Source organism: Lissotriton vulgaris, chromosome 7, assembly GCF_964263255.1.
Source record: "Lissotriton vulgaris chromosome 7, aLisVul1.2, whole genome shotgun sequence".
Taxonomy (NCBI): Eukaryota; Metazoa; Chordata; class Amphibia; order Caudata; family Salamandridae; genus Lissotriton; species Lissotriton vulgaris.
The window spans coordinates 1,064,698,324-1,064,719,957 of NC_141695.1; the positions used below are offsets into that span (position 1 = coordinate 1,064,698,324).

A 21,634-nucleotide genomic window follows, 5' to 3' on the forward strand; every position below is an offset into this window, starting at 1 on the left:
GTTACACCGCAGGGCAGGGCGCTCCATGCGCCGGCAGCTCGCGGACCTCGGGAGGCGGGACTTCCGGTCGGCCGCGAGCGGATTGGCCGGCCGGCCAAGAGCTTCCGGGTCGCCGCGGGCAGCGCGGCGGCACTCTCGTTGATGTGGAGGAACAAGAAGGTTCCCGTTTAGCAGAATCGACCGACAACAGACCCCACTTCCTTCTCACTACTATCCCACTAGCGGTGCACCTCCCGACCCTCCAGGTACTGGAAGACATGAAGACCTTTGGGACATTCTTAGACACAACCTACGCCGGGGATTAGCTTCACTTTCTGCCTTCACCTAGAGAAAGATGCTCCAGTGACAGACCCTTGGAAAAGTCCAAAATGACCGCCGTATCTGGAAAGTGCTGTGAGATTTACTGCTGCTGTGTCTCCGGTGCAGGGGTCCCCTGATGCCCGCACCGCATACAGGCACGTGACTCTGATCCCAGCATCCTGTCGGTTCTTATAGCTTAAGGACGAGTCCACTTTAACACTTCGGGCGACTGACTGTACTTCTAACGAGCGTACATGTTTATTTACTGTAAACACGTAGTAGCGCAATCGAGTGACACGCGTGAACACTTCTGCGAACCAGGGACGGCTTTGCTTACTTCATTATGGATTCCGTGAAATTTCATAAGAACTCTGTGGGGATCGTATGGTAACATGGCGCTATAACAAAACTGCCTAAATAAATATCAGGAGGTGGTGTTTGACTATGCTCTTTTCATATTGATTCTTGGAGCTGTGCTGTGATTGGGGTATCGGGTCACTGCACAGTGCTATGGAAGGCTAATGTCTACACAATACATTTTATTGCTAAACCAATGTAAAGCTGTAAAACTGCAGAGAGCGGCTGGGCTACCGGCAGCTAGTTTTAAGTGTTCTTGTGGTCTACTTCCCAGGCGTGAAATAAATTACTATGGCACTTTTTGTCACATGTTGGCTGTCTATGATGCAAGAGGCCATGCAGAACACTCATGGCCTCTCTGTGCATATTCTGTGTGTTCCAGATGTTAAATGGATTAGTGTCCGCAAGAGAGCTTCCAGGATGTAAATCCTGTATACAAGTACTTCAGCCCAGTGTCCACGTGGTCTGTAAACGGTAGATTTGCTGTACGTCATAACATACCTTACAATTCTAGGATTTCCTCATTGTGTCCGGACCTTCCTTGATATGCAGACTAAATGTGCGCGACATAACAATATTGTATATAAAATACTCCATGGCGACCTATATGAAGCTCCACTGTACAAGACAACTTACTTTTCAAGTGGGGAATGATATCGTTGGCGTAGAGCTATGTAACCAAGATAACGCCCATGTGTACAAAAAATGCCCTTTTTATTTGCACGGCCACTTATTTGTAGACCTACTGTATGACAAGCAACACCTTCCAAGTGTTGAAATACCTCATAGTTTCAGCATCTTCTGTGACTTACAGACCAATAGTAAGATGTTACATAATGGCCTGATGTATAACGACCCCTATGCCTTCTGTATATCAGTGTATGCGTTGACTGACTGTATGATGTGACATACATTCCAGACGTAAATGGACGTCAGCTTTGGCGTAGGAGCAGACTCTACAACATCAGAAACCATGCAAGCGTAGTTTGGTGTATTGCGCCTGCTCATTAGACAGTGTAGTTGGGTGGTGGCTGCACACTGTACAATTTGGCGCTTTGAGTCTGAGACCTTTTCAGATGTTTAGCCCGCTGTGGTGTGTGCCACCTCTTGGGTGTTTGACAACATGTGACTGTGCTCTGATTCATCCTCACAGGTCCATTGATATCTGCACTATTGAATTCTGTAAAAGATATCCTGGCTCGTCAGATGCACCCCCCACTGCTTGTGTTTATTTAGTTGTTTCCTTTGTGGTCAGACCCTGCTTTGAGCTGAGCCGCACATGTCAAACAGATGCTCCTCGGATGCAGAAAATGGTACTTGTTTTTGAAGCCTGGATTTTCGTTTCCCTTGAAAGATGTGTGTAGCTGCTCCTTGGCCAGAGACAGTCTTTTTCATGTGGTTCCTTGAGGCAAGGGGAGGGCAGAAACCATGGCTTCAGAATTGGAAAGTGGAATTCAGAAGTGACCTCCTTGTCCGCCTCCCTCTGTTGTCGTAGCCATGCTGTGCTTCAGTTTTAGATGGGTCCTTATGTTGAGTTTCAGGGAGTGTTCTTGTGTTGTGCCTTATACTGTGATGTGTATCGGTTGTGTCATACACCCACTCACCCTCACACACCTCCTCACCCCTTCACCCTCACTACCCTCTCATCCCCACACACACTCACCCTCACACCCCCTCACCCCTCCGCACCCTTACCCCCTCACCCCTCCGCACCCTTACCCCCCTCATCCTCACCCCTCACCCTCACACACGTCACCCTCACACACGTCACCCTCACACACCTCACCCTCACACACCTCCTCACCCCCACACCCTCACACACCCTCTCACCCTCACACACCCTCACCCACCCTCACCCACCCTCACTCACCCTCACACCCTCACTCTCACAACCCTCTCACCCTCACCCCCTCACGACCCCCCTACACACCCTCACCCACCCTCACCCTCACACCCCCTCATCCTCACCCCCTCACCCACCTCACCCTCACACACCTCCTCACTCCCACACCCTCACACACCCTCTCACCCTCACACACCCTCATCCACCCTCACATAATCTTCACAAAAGTGTTTTACAAAACTTTAAGCTATTGTCATTATAAATTACAATAACTTTTTTAAGTATTAATTATAAAAAAAATTAAAAGCCATTGTTATTTGTAATATCAATACATCTAAGTCACGTAAATACAACAAACATTGCATTACAAATGCTATAGGTGTCACATTTGCGAAAGTTATAACTATTGGCATTGTAAATGACAAAGCTATTAATTTCACTATTTTCAAAAACAAAACATAAATAAAAAATGTCATTTACAATACCAATAGCTCAAACTTTACTAATGCGAGACCTATTGCATTGCAAATGCTTGTTCTCATTTGCAAGGTGCAAAAGAATATTTAGAAAATATAATTAACAATTAAAATATCTCCACATTTTACATTCTATCTTTAGGCTGCTATGGAATATTGTTGTGGGTGGCGTTTTCACAATTAGATGCAAATTAACGCAAAATCACTGTAACAGTGAAGTTGTGTCATTCAAGTAATTTATTCATCAAGGATTTCCAAACCTTTCAATTTTGAGAAAATGTTGATCATTGTCCTAGTCATTCTGATATATTTTGCTAATGTCCTTTCTCTAAACATATATCCCGTGCATAGATTGACATTATCTAATCAAGTTGCAAGTATAATATTTCATATTATGTTATGTTTTCAGGAAATTTTGGACAATCTTGTCAGCAACGTCAACATTGAGCTGCTAAATGCTCTCCACTATCATATGATTGACAGACGACTTTTAACAGATGAACTCAAACACGGAATGACTTTCCCTTCAATGTACCAAAATCTGGACATCCATGTTCATCACTATCCAAATGGAGTACGTGAGTTTTACTTTTACAGGTTTACTCTGGGAGATATCCTGCTTGTATCTCTTTCCTAAGAGTCTTTTTTATAACATGAAATATGATTCTGTACCTCATTTTTAAGCAATGTTCATGAGTTGAAATTTGCTACATTGCATGCGCAATGTTAATTCATTCCTAAAAACCATTTACAATGTACCCTATTATTAAAATATTCAATTACTTTTGTAATATGGTGAATTATATTTAACTGACATTTCGTATAGGCATACAAATAATGTGAGGAACTTCTTGACAGAGGAAAAAGAGGCGCGGATGCTCAGTGTACAGTGGTCATGTTCTACAACTCATACATCCGACTGTATGCACCAAAGGCTAGCCAAAAGCTCCCTTAGTTAGTCCTTAGATCTCCTTCTAATTGCTTGATGAAGTTAAAGGTTTTACCCTGGAAAATATGCGGGATGCCCACACAAAGACGCCCACATTGCAAAACACTTAAGTGGTAAAGCAACAAATACCTGACAAACACTCCTGTAATGTAGTTTAGGTACTGACCTTATGTATTGTGTGAAAGTTATAAATATTTTCTTATTTTCCCCATAAACTGTGATCTATTTTTGGTATTATTGGGATTTGAAATGTGTCTGTTTCGATAACTTGTTTTCATTTATTTGGTTTGTTTGTGGTACATGGCAACTTGTGGCAATTCAGTATGAGGTGCGTACTTCATAAATAATATAAAAATGTATAGAGTAAAAAAAAAATCTGACAAATATTGTGCAACTTAAACCTTGTAGGCAATTTGGTCAGGTGGTCTAGACAATTGCATGTATACAGTCTGAACTGACCTAGTTAATTTCTTATTCCTATGAGAAATGGATTGATCCTTGCCGCAAGTAAGCTGAAGTGACTTACATAAATCACGGCACCTTACGTTGAGGAGAACAGTTCCTTTGTTTTACCTCTTTTTTTCAAAGAGATAATGTACAAGGGAGGCTCTAGCAAGGGCGGAGGGGGCGGAGGGCGCTATAGAGCCGGTGTGCAAGATGGCCACAGTGGCATGAGGCGCCAGCATTCCGGGGCAATCATCCATTATTATCCTGCCTATCTTGGCAACATCAAGGCTTAAACGCAGGCCATTGGCTGTGAGGACACTGCGGTGGCATATACTGTGCCATCGTTTGACAGAATTATGCCATACAGGTGAAGCAGTGCAGGCAAGGAGACACACACTGTGAGGAGATGATCACTACCATGTTAGATGCTGAGGCGCCATGCTGTGCTGCGGAGCTACGGTGAGTGACAATCAGGGCCCACAACGTGGAGACATGTGGCCCCCACTGCAACAGCCCAGTGACTATATTTTGTGCTCACACCTATATTCCAGTCTGACTGGAAGGGTGGGAGTGCAGGGAGCCGCCAGTGGCCTATTGGGAACTGGAGCATCATCATCCTTCTTTAGACAACGCACACCTGGGAAGCACCCAGGCGGCCGCAAGACCTTGCAATATCATCCAGGCTGACAAGATGGGTTAGCACTCATTGTCACAAGGAGTGATACTGCGCACTCATAATTCACTTCAGTATATCTGGCTGTACACACTGTACCCTAATACTAGGAAGTGCCTGATCCTTGACAACCTAGGGGATTTACTTTGAATTGAATTACATTCTTATAAAGTGCACTACCACTCCAGAAGGAGTATCCTGGCTCTATGTCGAAAAATGGAACACAGTCATGCGTAAATAAATCCAAGGAAGAAACAAGATCAAGGGATAAGAGAGTAACGGACTGTATCAAGATCTGCAAAAAGCCATGCCTTAAAATGCTTTCTCAAATTTGCTTCAACGTTGATTCATCTTCAAGCGCTTGATTCAAAGCCTTAGTACCTAGAGCTGAGAAGGAGTTGCCACCTTGTGTTTTGAGTCTATAGGAACCAGTCTTGAGAGGTTTGCATGGAAGGATATCAGGGCCTATTAGGGATGTAGTGAGTACATCTGGCTGATAAATATCCCAGCCTTGTGGATCTATAGGCTCTGAAGGTTACTTAAAGAATTTTTAAAAGCACCCTCGTATGCCCTGGCAGCGATTTTAAGGCCCTCAGAGCTACTGAGGCAGATGATCGTCTGGGAAGTTTGTATACCAACCTGGTGGCCGCATGCTGCACAACTTGGAGTTTCTGGACAGTCTGTTTGGTGGATCCAGCATACAGACTGTTACAGTACTCCAATCTGGAGGTTATTAGTGTGCAAGCCACCTTTCTAGCCGCCACTGGAAAATAGTCAAAAATGTCCTCAATGATTTTAATAAATGAACACACATCCCTGCAACTGTGAGGGCTTATGGGCGGAAACACAGAGAAGTATCGAATTTTACTCCCAGATTTTTTAACGACCTTAACAGTGGTGGGTAGGGGGGAGCCGAATCCGGCTACCATGTGACTGGGCAGAAATGTGAATTGCCAAGCAGCATAATCTCCATTTTTTGGTATTACATTTTAAATGATTTGATTAAATCCCCCAGATAGCTGATTTTCCTTCAATCAAATAAAGGAAAAAATGACGGGTGGCAGACCAAACTACAGTTCAGAGAGAGTTATTTGTGGCACAGGCGGCTTTCCTGACCAGCCTGGCACTGAAGATGCATCCCTGGAAGCTCTTAGTGGTGCAGGGGACAAGACATCACTTTTTTTTCTGGCTATGCAGCAAAGCCTGACTTCTATCAAGACAAAAATGGATACCTTGTACTCCAGAATGGACTCTAGTGTGAATAAATTGGAAAAACATGACAGTCACATAGCTGAAGCTGACCAAACAATTTCCGCTGTCACAGATACTGTCTCAAATCGCAGTGAACAATTGCTTGGAGAAAATGCAGTAGCTTATGTCTGCTAAAAATGAAGACTTGGAGGCAAGGGCTTGCAGAAATAACCTAGCGATACTGGGGATACCAGAATCTCCGAACACTGGGAAAATGGAGGACTACTTAGAGAGACTGCTTGTCATGCTCTTTGGTGCAGAATAATTCTCCAAAATGCTCATTGTCGAATGTGCCTACCAAGCCTTGAAAGCTCGCCCTCCACCTGGTACCCCAGCACGACCGATCCTTGCTAGACTCCTGAACTATCACAACAGAAACACTGCCCTCTGTTTGTCACGTGGAAACATATGCCCAGATTTCACCATAGCTGTGCAGGAGACGCTAATGAAATGCACTCCCATAAAGCAGAAACTAAGGACAGCCGCCATACCATATGCAATGCTTTGCCCAGCTCATGTTCGCAACATCTTCATGCCCCCTCAGTAAGTAGGTGAATTCATGTGCGTAAATGTTATATGATTATCTCCAGCAAAATCATAAGCCACAGCATCCAGATCGGCATTGCCACTATCAGAGCCTGGCTGATTATTCACCTCAGAAACCTCCACATGTGATTCTTAAAATCTAAGCCATGATGTTGTGCTATTACACCTCGGGCATACCCTGACTGCCACTCGTCGCTGAAAAACTGGTGGCCAACTCACATGTGACCTATATAAATCTCCTTTCTACCTTTTTATTCTTTGTTGACACTACTCTCTCTCTGCAGTGACCGTGTCGGAGAGTGGTGGACCAACTTAGGCAATTCAGACACCCACCCTGGACACTCTAGTGCATATCGATGATGAGCCAGTCTGGCTCTTTGGATGACCCCACCCCCCCACGCCCCCCCCATGGGAGATCCCCTATATCACTTAAGTTTTAAAGTAAGGATTTGGTGTTTGTGACCTTCTCCTAAGTGTCTAGACTTCTTTTTTTATCACACCCACCACCTTCTCTACCCTTCCTATCTCTCACTTTCCACCCTTCTTTTTTTCTTACCATTTGCTCCAAACACACAGGTGATACCATCACTGTATTGTTACCATGGATGTTGCTATACTCATTGTTTTTTGGGAGGGATGTATATACCTGATGAGTTTGGGTTGTCCGTGTGGGAGGAGGGGGGATGTGGGAATGTTTAAACTCTTAATGCGTGCACATAATCTACTTCTGGTGATGTCACACTGCCCATATCGCACTGACTTGTGCCTCAACATATGGCTTGTCCCATACACATCGAATGACCCGCTTTGAGATGACTAGGACTGTCACTGATTGGACTAGCACAACACCTCTAAAGAACAATTGCATATCTTGGAATGTCAGAGGACTGGGTTGACCCCTGTAAACATAGACATATGCTTGCCTATTTAGAGAGGTAAAATGGCCACATAACCCTCCTCCTCGGAGAATCTTATCTAAAAGATTAGGCTCACACAACATTTGCTGCCTGCTAGGCATCCCACAGGTTACTTTTCTACATTTTCCTCCAGCGCACTTGGAATTATCACACTTGTTCGTAAAGGTGTGCCGTACATTCCTCGGGCACTCTAAATGTTGATCAGGGCGATATACATTGATGTGGGGTCAACTGGCCTCAACAATAGCTGTTATTGTTAATTGTTATGGGCCTAATGTTGACTACCCGGTCTTCTATGATAGACTCCGGGGACGGATTGTAGACATCGGTCCTGCACGTGTCCTATGGGGTGGAGACTTTAACGTTGCACTGTGCAAGGTATTGAATAGGTAACGTGCCCCAGCCGTATATCACGGTGCTGCAGCAAGGCACATTCGAGACATTATGAAAGAGTACAGTCATATTGGAATGAGATAGGAACAGCACTTTCTCTCATGATAGGACAAACCATTACGCTTGCCATGCTCATAGCTCTCTTGGGTCAAGTAGGTGGAGTAGAGCACGGCAATCAGAAGTATGTTGTGATCAGTCTCCTGAAACGTAGAGTCGCCTGTCGCTGGGGTTGGGAAAGAGTGGCCAAATTTAAAGACTGACTCAACTATCTCACTTATTGTCAAGATGAAATTACCTCATACGCAGAGTTCTTGCCCATGGTCTCATCCCATAGACATATGGGATCCATTACATGCCTAACTCCTAACTCAGGCACAAGACGCAACTGCCGAGGCTGAACCCACAGGTTTACATTGTACTACCCCACTTAGTATACCCTTCAGGGTCACACACGATACAATGCACACATTTACGTGATACTACCTCAGCGACCCCAATGCCCTACCAAGTAATGGCAGGCAATTGTACACACCACTGATCTATCATTGGTATAAGGTAACATGGGACAAGGCATGTGAGATCACATGCTATCACACGTGCAAGCAATTATTTGCAAATGTTTATTTACCACAGACAAATATATAGCGGTGTGAAACAGATGTTGACGCGATGTACCAGATTTGAACAGCACTTAGATATCACTCAGTTGAATACTGTTTACTTTGCTCCAACTGTTATGTGTATAATATGATTAAAAACTTCAATAAAGAAATGTATCAAAAAGAAAAAAAGATAATGTACAAAACACAGGAGATGAGGTAGCAGTGGACACAAGTGCAGTGCTGCTAATTACAAATCTTACCCGTGTCTGGTGGCTCAGTGGACTATTGTGTCCATTGTAGGGCCCTGTGTTCGACCTCATGGTCACAGGTTCAAATCCAAGCTAAAATGAGTACCATTGAGTTGGGTTACAATACACATCTGTTATTCAGTGCCAATATGCTAGTCTGGATGAACTAGTGCTTTCAAATACACATTGTTTGTTATGCATGTGCTATCACTCTGCTCTTTTACATGCAGTAGCTGCATCCACAATTTCTGTACATACATGAGGGTTGGCAAATCGGGTTACAGACAGGCTCATACCAAGGCAGAACCCATATTACAATGAAGGAAAGGTATAAGGTAGACCTTTGCATTAGTTAGTGATCTTGTCAAGTGTCATGACTAGCGAACACTTGCTTGACTGACTATCTCTTAAGAATGGGTGTGAGTGGACTGTGGAAAAGCTGGAGTCCTCCCTTGAATGTCATTCTCTTCTCCTCAGGACTGGATGAAACTATTTACTGAAAGGGAACATCCCAGTCGACCTGAGAAGGTCTTTCTTTGTAGGGGAGTGAAGCTGCCTGCTGGGGTGATCCTGAAGAAGTCCAACAGGCTGCGTGCCTGGGAAGACCCAGACCCGTCTAGAGTATTCCAATTACATGGCTGCCACTGGGAGAAGGCTGGGGATAATGTAATTGGCATGCAAACTTGTACACATGAGCACCAGCAAAATCACTAATCAGAGAAACTCCCAAGTGGCTGACCTACATTATAACTGCAAAAAAACATGGATGTGCAAACTCACTTCAGGGTCTTGGTGGTTGGAAGTTGGTGGCATTTCTCAGATAATATATTTGGTAGATAAGTCCACCTTCTTTTCGCGCATCTGTTTCTCCCCTCATTATTCGGTTTTTGTGTTGGGCGCGTCTCTTATCTCCTTTGCATGTTCAGGGTTTTATTGCTAATCTGAATTATGCTTACGCTCCTCGCACAGACGTTTATAGTGTTTTGCATGTGGAGAGCATACATCACCCTTGACGTGTAGTTATTACCAAGCCTGCAAGGGATGTTTTCAACCTTTCTTCCAATGCCTTCGAGCATGTTACAGACACCAAGAGTTAAGCGTGCTCCATTGTGACACTGCGGTAGAACACGACAAGAATTGTTTGGAGTTATTTTTTTACTGCAGCATTCTGATATATTTTTGGCACTTTTTAGAAAAGTTGGCGAGTATGTATTCGCTCACAAAGCTCTCGAGCATTATTGCATTCTCCATCATGGTTTATACATTTTGCTTTTATATTCAGTATGTGTCTGAATTGAAATGAATGTAATTAGCTTGTACGTGTTCTGGTTATCATGTGTTTTTTTCAGTGCTCGTGTTTCATTTATGCAACAAAAAAAATTCTCAATACGTTTGAGGCTGTACTTTACTAATAACATTAAATCTGCTATTTCTTCCATTTTGTCTGTACATTTTTACAAGGTTTAATTTTTTATTTGTTTTGCCTATCCCCGGCATTCACTTAATTTTGTTTTCCAGTGGTGTGTTTTTCTTGTTGAGTAATGACTCCAATTTACCTATCATCCAATTTGACCGTTCTCTATGCCCCCGTTTTCATTGTGAAGACTCAACAGCGAATTGCTTGATCTTCAGGAAGTCCTTTCTCGTTAATGTTTTAATGTCCTCACCTACATCTTGTTCTTTGTCCTGCAGATCTTGGCCCATTATAACTTATCCCATTCCTTGTCCTGCATTATTCTGCTCGCCATGAGCATGGATTGTGTCTCCCACTATCTTTTTTTTGCTCTTTTTTAACATGTGTGATTCGAGGTTTTAATGTTGAGTGGCTAATGATTAGGCCTTCGACAAAATGTAATGTAGGCCAGCATAATCAAGTATAATTTCCAGCATTTTGCGCTATGATTGTTATCCAATCTGCCTGAAATTATACTAATATGCCAAATTGCGTAATTGAGACTTTGTTTGAATAAAAATCCTAGTGGGCAGAAAGTATGCAAATAAACTGAATATGAGTGGCTGTTGTTCATATCGGGCTTTTCTTTTTTTTACTTTTATTTAAATGCAATATGTGCCCTCATTGCAGAAATGGCTGAAAGTATGCATTTTGCACTAAGTAATAGAGGTAAATTGGGAAGCCACATTTTGCTTAGTAACCCAACATTTTGTATCATTGCCTGGATTGGAATGGATTGATCGGTGGTTAGTTACACGCAGGCTCTCTTTTTAGGTCGAAACCTACCAAGCAGCATAGCTGTCTAGTTTGCTACACACATCTTGGGGATATTCAGAATGTTTCCCTGGAGATACATTCATCCTGTTGCTCACCATTGGCTTCGTTGTTTGTAACTCACTTTTCCTAGCTTTCTATTTACTATCTTTATTTGTTTTAGGCTGTCCAGATTTAGTTTGTCCCTCCCAAGAAGCGAAGCCTTTTCACACTGCCTCACCTTGTATTCTTCCACAAGTGCTACTATTTGCACACAGGCTTGTAAATCCTCTTATCTATGTCACCCTAAGGGACCCCTCTATAAATTGCATGCCGGCTGTCATCGCAAAGTTATTGTCATGGTGTAAATCATGAGTGAAACCCAACACGGCACACTCACTGTGTGCCTCCCAAAGTCACTGTATGTAATATCTGTAAGTCACCCCTACAGCAGGCTTTGTAGCCCTAAGGCAGGGTGCATCATATTACGTGTGAGGCCATATCTGCATGACCAAATATTCCCCTGTGCTACCTAGTTCAATTTCTAGATGGTACAAGGGAACAGGGAAGCTATCTTAAGTTTATGTACTGGGCACTGGTCATTCCGAGTAACCCAGCTACATGATGGCTTTACAGAAACCTATTGTGTTTGGTATCAAACACCTTGTCTTAATAAATATTTACTGTTGCCAGTAGAAGATATATTATGACTTGCACCCAGAGGGCCCCCGAGAGGTGCCCTCTGAAAAACCTACCACTATCTAGTGCATTGGCTGGTGAACACCCTAAAAATCGAATCCAAAATATAGACTGCCCAAAATATCCAATTAAACATATAGACAGCCCAGAATATAGAATTACCAAAATATAGTCAGTCAGAATATCGAATTTGGGGTAGAAAATATTGATTTCTATAATATCGAATTTAAAATATCGATTTCCATTATATCGATTTTTGTTTGTGTTATGTATGGTAGTATATGTGATAAGATTATGTATTAATTGAGTAATGTATGTTTAAGTTTTTTTAAAGTAATGAATGTTATGTAATTTAATTTTTGGTAATTTAATTCCATAGCGTGTTGTGGGTTTATAGGGGAATAGGGTGGGAAGTAATTTAATTATAGTAAATTCAATATTAATTTTTATTTATATGTATTGATAGTTAATTGATTGATAATTACATATTAATTGGTAATTACTTTTTATTAATTGGTAATACATTTTTATCAATTGGTAATTATTTTTTATTAATTGATAACTATTTTAATTGTATTATTTATTTTGAGCGGGTTGTGGGTTTATAGGGGAATAGGGTGGGAAGTAATTCAATTGTAATGAAGTAAATATTTATTTTTATTTATATGTATTGATAATTAATTGATAATTAATTATTAATTGGTAATTAATGTTTATTATTTGGCGATTAATTTTTTAATTGGTAAATCATTTTTATTAATTAGTAATTGTTTTTAATTATTTTTTATTGGTATTGATAATTAATTTATTTTAATTTTAATATTAAATCATTACTATCCCTACTGTTGCACTCTCTGGAGTGGGAATAGCAATTTTTACCCCTACGCTATCCAACTTTTCCCTACTTTTGCACTCACTGGAGTAGGAATAGTAATTTTTACCCTTACGCTATCCAACGCTTTCCCTACAGTTGCACTCTCTGGAGTGGGAATAGTAATTTTTACCCTCCCGCTATTCAATGCTTTCCCTACTGTTGTACTATCTGGAGTGGGACTAGTAATTTTTACCCCTACGCTATCCAACGCTTTCCCTATTGTTGCACTCTCTGGAGTGGAAATAGTAATTTTTACCCCCTGATATTCAACACTTTCCCTACTGTTGCACCCTTTGGAATGGGAATAGTACGCTACGCTATCCAATGCTTTCCCTACTGTTGCACTCACTGGAGTGGGAATAGTAATTTTTACCCTCTCACTATCCAACAAAGTCTCTACTTTTTTTTACATTACATTTATTATTTTACATTTTAAGCGTGTTTACATTATTCTAAGTATGTTTTATTTAATTGTTTTAAATATTTAATTAATTTTATATTATTTTTAATACATGTAAAACATTCGATATTTTAGTTAACTATATTTTAACATTCTATATTTTGGATTCTATATTTTGGTACTTACCTGTTTGTAGATAGGCATTCTATATTCTATACTTCGATATTTTGGAGTTGATATTTTGAGCATTCTATATTATGTCCCTCAATATTAAGTCACTTAACAGTGTTGGCTGACTAGTATACGATTCAGAAAAGGGGGTGGTGATGAACAGAGTGTCTCAATTAAGCAGACCATTCTTACCCAGTCCAAAGATCAGGACTTGATCCATCACCGTTATTTAGCTTACTGCACCATCCCAGCTCAGAACCTGGCTATATGAAAATCAGTCTGTCCCTGGCCCAGTGCATCATGGGAACAGGGCAGACTAAACTACCAAGCCAATTCTTCACCAGAAAGGAGACAAGCTTCCGGGGACCGGTTTCTGGCATTTCAGCCGTCGTCGGCCCGGCTTGCTTGAATCCTGATGATGCAGTGAGCAAGGGACTCATGTCTGAGTATACCCCGCCACACCTATAGTGGCCAAAAACGATTCAGAAAAGGGGGTGGTGATGAACAGAGTGTCTGAATTAAGCAGACCACTCTTACCCAGTCCAAGGATCAGGGCTTGATCCATCACCGTTATTTAGCTCACTGCACCATCCCAGCTCAGAACCTGGCTATATGCAAATCAGTCTGTCCCTGGCCCAGTGCATCATGGGAACAGGGCAGACTAAACTACCAAACCAATTCTTCACCAGAAAGGAGACAAGCTTCCGGGGACCGGTTTCTGGCATTTCAGCCGTCGTCGGCTTGCTTGAATCCTGATGATGCAGTGAGCAAGGGACTCATGTCTGAGTATACCCCGCCACACCTATAGTGGCCAAAAACGGTTCAGAAAAGGGGGTGGTGATGAACAGAGTGTCTGAATTAAGCAGACCACTGTTACCCAGTCCAAAGATCAGGGCTTGATCCATCACCGTTATTTAGCTCACTGCACCATCCCAGCTCAGAACCTGGCTATATGCAAATCAGTCTGTCCCTGGCCCAGTGCATCATGGGAACAGGGCAGACTAAACTACCAAGCCAATTCTTCACCAGAAAGGAGACAAGCTTCCGGAGACCGGTTTCTGGCATTTCAGACGTCGTCAGCCCGGCTTGCTTGAATCCTGATGATGCAGTGAGCAAGGGACTCATGTCTGAGTATACCCTGCCACACCTATAGTGGCCAAAAACTATTCAGAAAAGGGGGTGGTGATGAACAGAGTGTCTGAATTAAGCAGACCACTCTTACCCAGTCCAAAGATCAGGGCTTGATCCATCACCGTTATTTAGCTCACTGCACCATCCCAGCTCAGAACCCGGCTATATGCAAATCAGTCTGTCCCTGGCCCAGTGCATCATGGGAACAGGGCAGACTAAACTACCAAGCAAATTCTTCACCAGAAAGGAGACAAGCTTCCGGGGACCGGTTTCTGGCATTTCAGCCGTCGTCGGCCCAGCTTGCTTGAATTCTGATGACGCAGTGAGCAAGGGACTCACGTCTGAGTATACCCTGCCACACCTATAGTGGCCAAAAACAGTTCAGAAAAGGGGGTGGTGATGAACAGAGTGTCTGAATTAAGCAGACCACTCTTACCCAGTCCAAAGATCAGGGCTTGATCCATCACCGTTATTTAGCTCACTGCACCATCCCAGCTCAGAACCTGGCTTTATGCAAATCAGTCTGTCCCTGGCCCAGTGCATCATGGGAACAGGGCAGACTAAACTACCAAGCCAATTCTTCACCAGAAAGGAGACAAGCTTCCGGGGACCGGTTTCTGGCATTTCAGCGGTCGTCGGCTTGCTTGAATCCTGATGATGCAGTGAGCAAGGGACTCATGTCTGAGTATACCCTGCCACACCTATAGTGGCCAAAAACTATTCAGAAAAGGGGGTGGTGATGAACATAGTGTCTGAATTAAGCAGACCACTCTTACCCAGTCCAAAGATCAGGGCTTGATCCATCACCGTTATTTAGCTCACTGCACCATCCCAGCTCAGAACCTAGCTATATGCAAATCAGTCTGTCCCTGGCCCAGTGCATCATGGGAACAGGGCAGACTAAACTACCAAGCCAATTCTTCACCAGAAAGGAGACAAGGTTCCGGGGACCGGTTTCTGGCATTTCAGCCGTCGTCGGCTTGCTTGAATCCTGATGATGCAGTGAGCAAGGGACTCATGTCTGAGTATACCCTGCCACACCTATAGTGGCCAAAAACGATTCAGAAAAAGGGGTGGTGATGAATAGAGTGTCTGAATTAAGCAGACCACTCTTACCCAGTCCAAAGATCAGGGCTTGATCCATCACCGTTATTCAGCTCACTGCATCATCCCAGCTCAGAACCTGGCTATATGCAAATCAGTCTGTCCCTGGCCCAGTGCATCATGGGAACATGGGCAGACTAAACTACCAAGCCAATTCTTCACCAGAAAGGAGACAAGCTTCCGGGGACCGGTTTCTGGCATTTCAGCCTGCACCACAGATGAGTTTCTGACACCCTGTAGGTGAGAGCCCAGACTCTCTGATGCCAGAAACAATGCCTCCCCTGGAGAAAGGTGTTCACACCTCCTCCAGCAGGTTGGCTAGTGATTCATCATAGCAAGGCGAGGGGCTTCAAAAGCCTGTGCCACCTTTGATAGGTGACTTTGTCTTTTCTCATACCTAGGTGATGTCATACCCTGCCCTGAGGCCCATTTGGTGAAGGGAGATATGGTAACAAGGTATAACACTCAACAATGGGAGCACTGTACTTTGTATAGGGGACAGTCTAGAAAGCAAAATGTGAATGGTGCTCCAAGGAAAGGATAGGTTACCATTTGCAATCCTACAAACCCTCCTAATGAAGGGCAAGAACATTTACAATATATAAATCCGAGCACTCAAGAAATTAAACAAAATACAGTAATATCCTATTGATAGTCCAGTTAAATCCAGATTCTTCAGCTCAGGCCCAATACTGTTGCAAATCTTCATAATACTTGTATGGTAGTTGACATCATCTCAAGTGTTCAATGAGCAGAAGTCCAATACAATTGTTCAGAATAAAAAGAGGAGGGCTGTTGGGTGCACAGCACAAAAACAACAAGCCAACACATGTTTCGTCGATAGGTCACTATGACCGCAACTTCTTCAGGGCTGATCGAAACTAAGTATGATAAACACATCCACACATTTATAATCCAATCTGTCACAGCACTGTAGTGCCAAAATTCAGTAGAAACCAAATGCATATATCGTTTGTCTTGAAAAATCCATAAAAATCCGGAGAGTATTCCGCATCTTTCTGTAGCATAGGTCCATTTGGCACCAATTACCTATGCAAGTTGGCGTATTGCACAACCAGGCTAGTCACACTCCTAAAGTGGGCTACCTGATGTGCTCAACAAAAGAAGGGTTCCACCATCTTGTTTTGGTGGAATTTGTAACTCTGTGACAAGGTTATGCCCACTCCCCACAGGAAGTTGTCATATAGGGGGTGTAGTGACCCAAAGGGTAAGTAGCCTATTGGCTACTACACTTAACACACCAACATTTTGTATTTAGGTGGCCCTGACTCCAGCAATTCAGATTCATTTTCCTGAAAGAGGAAGGACAAAGAAGAGTCAAAGACGTGAAAACTGTGTGACCAGCATCAACTTTGGTTCAAAACCCTACCTGACTGCTGCTCTCCATACAATCATTGACACCGACTACTCCAAAAGTGAAACAGCTTGGAGGTCTGGCCAGCACTTCCTCGACGCCACAACGTCTCCCTTGGATTGGAAAAGCCACTCCCCTGCACCAGCAGGCACCAACTGCAACTGCCCAGCATACTGCTCTGTCACACTCTGGCCCACCAAGGGAGCAGCCACACACCAGCAAGAGGTGTTTGTGCGCCAGGAGGTCAGATACAGCCCCTTGCCAAGCTCATAGATGCCAGGACCCCCAGGAGCCATCCTGCACCAATACCCAAGGCATTAGAGCCAGTTTCAAGCACCAATGCTTGTTAGAGTTCAGTCGGAACACCACTGCCATCAAAACCTACCTGTACATTGTGAGGCTCTGAGAGAGGACCGGTCCACACTGAGAGTGGCCCTACTGTGTTTATTTTCACTCTTCTAGAGAAACACAGAGAATCATCACAGCCTCTAAGTCACTGACCTGCCGGACGAAACACCTCTGCACCAGGCCTTGGCGAGGTTGATGGAGTTTTGCTACATGGAACTCCGCAAAGTTACAGAAAAACTCCATGAAGTTCTATGAGTGGTGGAGTGCAGTGCAAACTGCAGTTTGTGCTGGTATTCCTGCCGCTCTGGTAGAAATTCTACCCGAGAGGCTGCTCGCGCTCGCAAACTTGATCTCCAACTTACCGTTCGCAAGTGGGGAAAATATTCCGCTGTACATCGTGAAGTGGAGTTTTCTGCACTCCGCGGAGTGCAGAAAACTCTGCAAAATAAGCGAACGGAGCGAAGTTCACCACCCAGGCCTACTCTGCACCCGAGCTCCCCAGGCCAGGCTTTCACAAACTGACAGTGTCTCTGTGGTCCTGAGATGAGACCATCAAGAGCAGAGCCCTTCTTGGGTTCTGCTGGACAGGTCCCCGTCCTCCCTTACAGTCTTTTATTACAGGTGTGTTTTACCATTGACTTTAGCGGGTAGCGTTAGGACCATAACTGAAGAAAGTCTGCCAGCATTTCTTAAATACAACTTTACAGCACCTTCTTCCTAGCTTTTACTACAATTTTGTATTATTTAAGATACAATAGTGAAAAGATACTGATTTTGCATTTATTACATGTGATCTAGATAATTGTCCTCAATAATGGTAAGCACTATAATGCTAATCTCATGTTATGTATATTAAGTATATACTCATCTATCTTAAACAGCTAACAACCATTAACAATGCGAATAGTACAGACAGGTTTCAGGTGTATAATGCAAAAAAAATAATTGATGGGCAGAATGCAGAACAATGTCATACATTCACCACAGTACAGAGTTTTGGGCCTAAATCCATTGATGTTTTGCTCACCATGCCTTTCCGGTTTGAACCCAGCCATATGCAAATCAGTCTTGACCCTGTGCCCAATGGGAACATTCCAGCCCGAACTGCCAGGCCAGGTCCTCCTTGGACTTGGACCAAGCACCCTAGGACCGGTTTCAGGGTTTCAAGTGTATGTAAGTTGTTGTGTTATATATTTATTCAAAACGTTTTATAGAGCGCAAACAGGACCCTAGAGGGTATTAGAGCGCTTTACTGACGAGTTGCGGAGCACATAAGGTAGACAAAGCAGCCATACATACAAATACCAACAAGTACATAGTGACATCCTAGAGGCAGGTATTAGGACCCAATAGTTTCTCAGGAACAAAAGTAAGCAGCAGTGCATAAAAAGAAGAAAGAAGACATGCGGGTAGAATAAAACAAGAAGAGTCATTACGAGAATAAATGAGGCGGAGCATGACTTGGGCTCAGTGGAGCCACCAGATCAGACTGGAAGGACAGAAGCTACTAACTTTAATGATGAGCCCGGAGGATCCACCAGAGCTGTCAGGAAAGACAGAAGCTTCTAACTCAATGAGGTGCTCATCAGTAAAGTTTTTACTTCTTTTTTGAAGGAAAATGTCTAGTTTCCGGATGTAGGGAGTTCCAAATTCTCGGGGCAATATCTGAGAATGATCGATTGTATGTTTTCATTTTTTTACATTTCTTAGGTTTGAGCAACAAGGTACTGGAGCTCCTTGAGGAACGGGCATGGCAGGAGAGTTCTAGCTTATTTGCAAGGCAGAGAGGAGTGTTGAAGTGCAGTGCTCTATGTGTCATACATGCACGTTTTAGTTGAATTATTGCCTCAAACAGAAGCCAGTTTAGAGATTTCAGGTCCAGAGAGATGTGGTCAAATTTCTTGGAGCCTGTGATGAGCCTAGCCGCTGCATTCAGTGATACCTTTAGAGGGGCTCACCTATATCTCGGTAGGCTGCAGGGGGTTGGCCTGTCGTATTCCAACCGTGATATGACTAACACTTGCACAGAAGATTTGAAGTCATCCTGTGGAAGGAAGGGTTTTAGTTTCCTTAGGATGCTGAGTTGAAACTTCGCTCCTTTAGTAGATGCGCTGATGTGATCCTGCATGTTTTAAGTTCTTATCCAGCATTATTCCCAGCGACTTCGTACAGTCTATAATGAGTGGTCTGCAGTTGAGAGGGGAGAGATTTTTCTAAAACTTCTCCACAATGGAGGCTTGCTTGATTGGTGAGATAAGAAGGAATTCTGTTTTGAGGGCATTCACTTTGAGGTGGTCAAAGGTTAATCAATTTTGGGTTTTGTGCAGGGTTCTGTTGAGTGTCTTGATATTGTCAGGGGAAGAGATTTTCATGTGCAGCTGGGTGTCATCCGCATACATGGGATATTGGATGTTAGATACTTTGAGGATTTCAGTAGGAGGTTCGATGAATAGGTTGAATAGCGTGGGGGAGAGAGAGGACCCTTGGGGCACCCCCAGTGTGCAGGGGCTGGAATTGGATAGTGTTTGATTGGATTTTACTGTCTGAGATCTGTTATTGAGAATAGAGGCAAACCATTTTAATACTGAGCCTAAGAGCCACATCCTATGTTCCAGAAGACTCGGTAGATTGTAATGTTTAACAGTGTTGAAAGCAGATGAGCGGTCAAGTAGAATTAATAGGCAGGATTCATTCTGGTCAATCATTGTGAGAGCATCGTCCACTACATGAGTGATGGCAGTTTTGGTGCTGTGGCCGTGACGAAAATCCGATTGGAATTGATCGAGGAGTTGGAATTCCTCAATGTGCTTACAAAATTGTTCATGAACACATTTCTCAAGGAGTTTTGCTAGAGTAGGGATGTTTGTGATTGGTTGGAAATTATTCAAATCTTCTGGGTCAGCCATAAGTTGTTTGAGAATAGGCAGAACAAGACCCAACTTCAGGCATTCCGGGATCTCACCTTGAAGAAGTGAGGCATTGATAATCTTGGTCCAGAGTAGGACTAGTGACCTTATCATTTCTTTAAAGAAATTAGGGGGAAGGGGATCATTGAAGTGATTAGAAGGTTTCAGGGTCGAAAGAATGTTGAAGAAGTGTTGTTGAAGGGTGAGAATTGACTCCAAGGGGCATTGTTTTTGGGCAAGAGAAAAGGAACAATAAGAGGATGCGAAGGTAAGAAGGAGTCTGGAAAGAGTGAAAGATCGATCAGGGCAGACCTTAGTTCAGATTCAATCTTGCTAGGCTTTTCAAGGAAGAAGGTGGTAAAGTCCTCACTGTTTGGCTGTGGGCAGGAGATGAGTGGTGGTTGGTTGGGAGTGTTATCGGATTGTAGCTTAATCAAATCAAACAGCATTTTGGGGCAATTTTTGGCTTTGTCAAGTTGGCTTCAGATGAAGGTCGCATTTGCCGTTCTGATGTGTTTTCTTGTAAATAATCCTTCTCAGTCTTAAAATCATAAGAAGATCAGTAGATGGAGAGGATCTCCAAGAGCGTTCTGCTAGTTTGAAGATGTGTCTGTCATAGTTTAAGCTGTCATTGAAGCATGGTTTGGAGTCTTTTTTGGGCTTTCTTTTTAGTTGAAGGGGGCAATTGCATTCAAGGCTGTCAACAAGGAGTTGTTGTAGTGATCAGTGAGTTTTTGGACGTCGGACATGCCCGCAGGATGAGGTAGGGACAGTTTGCAACACAATATGAGCTCATTTATGTTTACATTTTGCAGCGTTCTTTTCCAGTTTTTCTTTTTCAATGGTTGGACTCTTTTGGTCTTCCATCTTTCTAGGATTTGGAAGGTGATATAGTGATGATCCAAACCAGTCACAAGGGACAATAGATTCAAGTTGAATGGAGATGGGATTGAGCCATGTTGAATTCAGCTATGAAGTTTTTGACACTATTCACTGCCTGATCATTCGGGTCATTCGAATATGGATTGAAGTCACCCGGGAAGACCTGGGGCAGTGAAGACCCATGTTGGAGGAGAGGGTTTCCATAGTTTGTTCGACCAGAGAGAGGTTGTCTTCAGAAGAATGGCAAAAGACATAAAGGTTACATATGTGTCTATGTTCGCTGATGATGTCTATGCACAGATATTCAAAGAAAGAGAGAATTGCAGAGGGAGACTGCTTTGCAGAGACTGTTATGGTAGATATAGGCAATGCCACCACCAGTTCTCCTAATTCAATCGAGTCTGATGATGTTGTGGCCAGGAGGGACTAGGATATCAAGGACGGGATCTGAGGAGTCGCTAAGCCAGGTTTCTGTGAGGAAAAGGAGGTCGAGTTCATGATCTAGGATGAGGTCAGTAAGGTCTTTGGCATGTTTC

At 43.3% G+C, this 21,634-nt stretch overlaps 1 protein-coding gene across 1 annotated transcript in view; it reads left to right on the forward strand.

Annotated features, from left to right (window-relative positions):
- TGFBI (transforming growth factor beta induced) overlaps nucleotides 1–21,634 on the forward strand; it is a 225,671-nt gene that overhangs the window by 107,128 nt on the left and 96,909 nt on the right. Inside the window, exon 5 of the mRNA XM_086931518.1 lies at nucleotides 3,386–3,550. Coding sequence (XP_086787644.1) covers nucleotides 3,386–3,550 — 165 coding nt within the window. The remainder of the gene's footprint in view (nucleotides 1–3,385; nucleotides 3,551–21,634) is intronic.